The sequence below is a fragment of the Scleropages formosus genome, chromosome 5 (assembly GCF_900964775.1).
Source record: "Scleropages formosus chromosome 5, fSclFor1.1, whole genome shotgun sequence".
In the NCBI taxonomy this organism is placed as follows: Eukaryota; Metazoa; Chordata; class Actinopteri; order Osteoglossiformes; family Osteoglossidae; genus Scleropages; species Scleropages formosus.
Window position 1 is genome coordinate 17,644,142 of NC_041810.1, and position 6,081 is coordinate 17,650,222.

Consider the following 6,081-nt stretch of genomic DNA (forward strand, 5'->3'; position numbering starts at 1 on the left):
AGTATTTTTCTTAATATTAATTAATTAATTCTATAGGAGGGAACTTGTCAGCGAGGTGGTTAGAGCTGCTGCCATTGGCTCGAAAGGTTACTGGCTCAAATCTCCCATTTTGTTACGGTACACATGAGCAAGGTACTTACCATAAACCGAGCCAGTAAAATTACTCAGTTGTATAAAGAGCCAAATAGTTGTAAACAGCTTAACATTGCAAGTCGCTCTGGAGAAAAGCTTTAGCTAAGTGAATAAATGCAATCATCTCAATTCAGGTTGACTGTGCACCCTCTGGACAAGCACGGCATCCTCGCTTCGCTCTTTGTTTCACTCTCCCTGCCTGTCAGACTCTTTCTGCTCCATCCCTTTGATATTCCATGATAAAAAAAAAAAGAAAAGTTTCTATCATAAGGAAAATCCTAAAAAGATTTCCTGGCATTGCTCCTGCTCCAGCTGACGTACGAGCAGTTCGTGGAAAGGCCTTCGGGAGAACAATGCCGACGTTGTCCGGGGAGCCTGCACATGGAGAAAGACAAGCTGAAACGGTCAATGCAGCGGTCAGAGAGATCAATAGATCGATATCCATGCACATCGATATCGGGATATTGTCGACTGGATGAGGATGGGAAGAACACTGAAGGTTTACATGAATCAAAGCAGAACCTACCTGTGGTTCATCAGTTACTTGATGTTAAGTGCAAAGTTACATCATCTGGATTTCCACCTCGCATCAGTTCTGGTCTTTCAGAAAAGCCAGTGTACAATTTCGATGGAAACACTTGAACAGGTTCCCATTTTCACTCCCTCTATTTAAATATTACTTACATGCCTCTCTTAACAGGCACAGGGTTTCCAGAGGTGATTCTCTTCATGTTAAACAGTAAAGTCTGTGAATTGCCTTGTACAATGTACTGGTGCCTGTGCAAAGACTCGAACCCATGCCTATGAACTCAAAATCATAAATGACTCTACACATATTGTGTTCCTCCCAGACAGCGATTTTCACTTGAGTAATTCAAGATATGTTGCAGACGCTGGGGATAGAACTAGCAACCTACAGGATAGATAGATAGATAGATAGATAGATAGATAGATAGATAGTATTGATTCAGCTTTTATATTTTGACATTTTCGCACCCTGTTACTTTATGTAACCTCTGTCATGCACTTTTCACTTTTGCCATCCTCACTTCAGAGGCAGCGAAGAGGTTTTGTGCTGCGTCGTGGTGAAAGACGGAAAGAAAAAATCCTGAAGACATTTTTAGCAAACTAAAAATGTGACAAAATGAAGGGCCTGAGCTGGGTCAACAGTTACATCACAGAGCAGCTGAAATAACACGGCCCTTAATGCCTCGCCACTTTGTTGTGTGATTTCTGCTTAGCACACACAGACACCCAGTGGCAGGGCCCTGGAACTCCTCGTGGCCGTGCCAAGCGCCGCTCCTTCTAAGGACCAACTGGTAAGCAGGCCAGGGGACCGAAGCCCTCCCCAACAACCCGGCTCTCAGAAACCACACAGTCGGCCAAGACGAGAAAAAAAGCACACAACCCAATTTCTAGTGTGCCAGTGTCACCCAGTTTGGGTGAAAGATTTGGCATCCTGAGCCAGCCGGTCGCTATGGGCCCTCATGCTTGGTGTTCAGATGGATTCTAAAGAGCTAGGCAGCTTGCCTTTGCTTATTCAGTATTGAGCTTGTACAACAATGCACTCCCATGGCAAAAACTATTCACTGTCCGCCAAAACCACAGCAGCGACCCATAAAGGCTCAGTGGGAGCTAAGCAAAGCTACTAACATGCTTAGGCATTATTCTCACACACTATTTAACACTATACTGTGAATGGAAGAACTTCTTCCACTGCTGCTGCTTCTGGAAATATGCACCGAATTAAATAAGAGAAAATAAAAAAAAATCGATATTTTTTCCCCCCCGCTTTTCTGTTCCTTCAGTTTTTACGCTTTTACTGAGCTAAAAATAAGGAGCCGGCGTAACTTCGCAGGACGATGTAAGTGGGGCAAGATAGAAACTGTGGAAATTGAACACACTGAACACCTTTTGTTTAAAAAATTATTTAACAGTGCAGTTAACAAGAATTTCAAATAAAACTAGGCTCCACATACGCTGAAATCGCAGTGTGACTGTCATTTGTTATTTTTGCCATTACTGGCGAGATATAATTAGATCTTCTGGGAACAAGATGAGATTTTTCAAGCACAGGAGTTCAATGTGTGGCAGTCATCACGAGGTGTATTGGTACAGAAGTAATATTCATCACACATTCATAAAGAAAGGCACTAGGCACACATGCTGGGTCTTTATTAGAACAAATATGGGCCCTTGTGAGATGACAACACTGTAAGCATGGTAAATAAAGCAGCCCATAGGATAAAGGCTCCTTTCTTCAGCAAGCCAATGTCAATGGGTCTATTGTGGGTTGAGCTGTACTTCATAAGAACCGCTCTGCAACCTGTTTGTGTCTAAAAAGCAGACAAAATATTTTCTCCTGCTTTCTGGACTTAAAAATATGGCCCAGGACACATGAAAGAAGGGCGGATAACTTGTCCCATTCATTCATACTTGGCTTCGAGGCTAAAACGCGTTCCGTCAACAGCGGGGTTGCCAGACTGTTGCACTGATTTAAAAAAAGAGAGGGGAGGGAAAAAAAGTGGTGTCATAAACACCCAGAAGAAAAAAGGCTTATCGTATGGTTTAAAATGCAGACATGGGGAGAAAATGAACAGTTTACTTCGGACATTAAAATAAACATGTCAGAATATGAACACGGGCAGCAGCAGCTTATTCCGCAAATGACTTTCTCTGACAAATTTTGCTTGAGATGTTAAAACGAAAGTAGTGCTTTTTTTTTAAACGATTAATTAAAAATCATAATATCAAAATATTTCGTATTCACATACAGTATATATACGGATGATTGGCTGTCTTTTTCTGTCTATCCAGTTGGCCGAGTTTGGTGTCGCGGGGAACGTCTGGCAACCGCGCTGGGCAGAAATGTGCTTTCAACCTCATCATAAACTTGGTTTGATGAGAGAGAGAGAGAGAGTGAGAGAGGGATGGGGGGGGGGGGGGGGCGGAGGGAAGGGGGTGAGAGAGAGAAGCCCCTCCCTCCTCTTTCATTCCACCGGAGCCTTAAAAACAGCAGCATCGCGCGCGGACCCTCAGACACAGGGAGACCACTGGAAAGCGGAGACCTGGCGGACTTTTGTTTGCGTCTTTGCGCACGAAGGAACCATGGATTTCCTGAACCACAACTATCTGGACCCTCGAACCTCCTACGACTACACGTTCAATTTCTGGAACGACTACCTGGGTCTGTCCACACTGGTGACCAAGAACAAGAACAGCGCGCCCCAGAGCCCCAACTCCATCACGGAGTCGCTGAAGGCCACCCTGGGCTTGGACGACCACCCGGCGTGTCCGTGCGTAACGGGGGGCATCGGCGAGGGCGCGCACCTAGACTGCTGCTGCTGCTGCCCCTCGGCCAGCCCCCCTCCCCCTCCTACCTCCATCCTGGACCTGAAGGAGCGCTTCTCCATCTTCAGCCCTTTCCAGAGCCAAAGCGGCGCGCTCCCGCCCCAGGACAGGGGCTTCTCGGGCTTCGACCTGTTCGGCGCGGAGATGCGCAAAATGCGCAAACCGGCGGCGCGCAGCAAGCAGGAGCCGCGGATCTGCGTGTTCTGTCGGAATAACGGAGCCCCCGAGGAGGTGTACGGCTCGCACGTCCTCAAGACCCCCGATGGGAGGGTGCTGTGCCCCATCCTCAGGGCTTACACCTGCCCCCTGTGCAGCGCCAACGGGGACAACGCGCACACGATAAAATACTGCCCGCTTTCCAAGGAGCAGCCGGCGCAGAGGGCACTGAAGGGAGGCAGGGCGGTGGGGGGTAAGAGACTCAAAATATTCTGAACAAACGCTCAAAATTCGTTCAACAACTGCATTTAACGATTGCACTGAATACATACACACAACATACATACATACAAACGAACATATATATATATATATATACATATATAAATATATATCTATATTTTCAGATGACTGTTTTATTGCGGCTTTCCCCGGTCCAAACAGACTCGCTATTATTATTATCCACACATCATCATGCATAAACAAAAACAGAGCAAAATTGCCATTTTCCCCAGAACTGTTTTTTTTTTTTTTCTTTTCTTTTCTTTACGGTTAAATGTATAATTTTCTTTGTCAACTTGGTGTGTTTTTTTAATTCATGAACCATTTATATTTTTTCCCCCAGTGCGCAGTTTTTACACTGTTCATTATTTGCACCTTGATAACGTTTTGTGAATTGAAAAATAAATATATACTGTGTGTATATATATATATACATATATATACATATATATACTGTATATATATATATATATATATTTTAAATAATGGAATAATGGGGAACTTTTCTGGAGTAAAATGACATGGGGTGGGGGTGTATTAGGTCCCCCCCCCCCACACACCCCCTCCTGTGCTCTTTTCTGTTTTCACATTTCCTGTTGCTTGACATAAGAACCAAAGTTTAGTTCTGCATCGAGAAAACATGGAGAGAAGGAATGTTTCCAGTCTGTAATGTTTCACTGGAGTTTAGATGCCAACCTTATGGCTTTTTATTACTGCTCCCCCCCCCCCCCCCCTTCCTCAGACCCCTACCCCCCCGCTCCCCCGCCCCCAACCCTTTTCCGCTAAAGGCCATGACATTTGAGACCCTTAAGGAGAAAAAAAATACTTAACACAAAGGGTACTCTGTTGTGCAACTGTGCGTTTGGAGAAACATCATAATGAAGGACGGCACTGGCAGGACATGAGGAATGGTGCGTTTACGACAAGTTTCCCTCGCTTTGCCTTTTAAAGTAAAATGAAAAACACCAAGGAGAAGCTGCTCCTGATGTTTACATATCCCACAGTGGCTGAACACTGGATTTTGTCTCTCAAGAAGTATTTAACCGATGTGGCGTTCTCCTTTTTCTGGACACCTTTAACACACTTGGTTTGTTCACTCGGTTCCTGCGTAAGACCACAACCTGGGGAAATGACAGAGTAGGCTTACAAAGTCAAAAAAGTCTAGTTGCAAAGACCATTAGGCTTTTCATGTGAAATGCTTCAAGTCCTATAGCACGAACGAATGTCATTAAAAAGCTTTTTTTAAGGAAAAACAACTGTATTATCCCTTTTTTTGTACTATTGAGCAGAATAAATCCAAAAAAAAAAAAAAAATGCAAAATGTGAATGTAAAAATAAAGTAGAAAGTGACACTTTTGAGGACTGCACATTTCAGACAGTGATGTTTACCAAAGGAATACAATTTTAATGAAATAAAGTTAAAGATTTGCTGTATTGTACATAAAATGTGTGTAATGTTTATTCAGTATTTTAACATTATAATAACTGACTTAAGGAGGGCACTACCTCAACAGAATTTTCAAATAATTACGAATTTGTACTTATATGTAAAATGTCAGCATTTGGAGTTTATAAATGTATAGTGCTACCATTTATAATAAGGGTTTTTAATAGTATTTTTTTGCATTTTGTATAACATAATTGTATTTTTCTTTTGTTGCATTCTACATTTGGAAGTCAATTTCCAATAAGCTCCAAGCATTGTTTGCCAAAAGGCAAGTGTTGTAAATAATAATACCCATATGTTTCTGAAGTTGTGCTGTCTAATGTTGCATTGTTTCAGAGAGTGTAAATGAGGAAGAATGGATGACGGCTAAGATGATGAACAATTTGCCAGTATAAACTGAGGTTTTTAATTAAAAAAAAAAAAAAAACGAAAGAAAAACAGACAAAAGAAACACTGTTGAATTTTGTTATTTATATTTTGTCACTACTTTCTGTAAGCTGCAGTGCAGAATAAAGAAAAGAAATCACAGTGGAAAATAAACAACTTATCAGATATTTTAATTCTTAACCTCATGTTGTTTCTTTGACGGACATTGATTGAAAAGGGGGATGGGGGGGGGTCACGTGATTGTTATTCTTCGTTTTCGTGCGAAGATGAAGCCAACAGGCTGCAACAACCTCGCACGGATTTTCTCTGGGTTTTAAACTCAATAT

At 42.6% G+C, this 6,081-nt stretch overlaps 1 protein-coding gene across 1 annotated transcript; it reads left to right on the forward strand.

The window, feature by feature from the left end:
- The first annotated feature begins 3,139 nt into the window (after positions 1-3,139).
- On the forward strand, positions 3,140-4,454 carry nanos1 (nanos homolog 1). The gene has a single exon (XM_018746374.2). It carries the CDS (start codon positions 3,241-3,243, stop codon positions 3,913-3,915), a length of 675 nt encoding a protein of 224 aa, XP_018601890.1. The 5' UTR covers positions 3,140-3,240; the 3' UTR covers positions 3,916-4,454.
- The last annotated feature ends 1,627 nt before the right edge of the window (positions 4,455-6,081 follow it).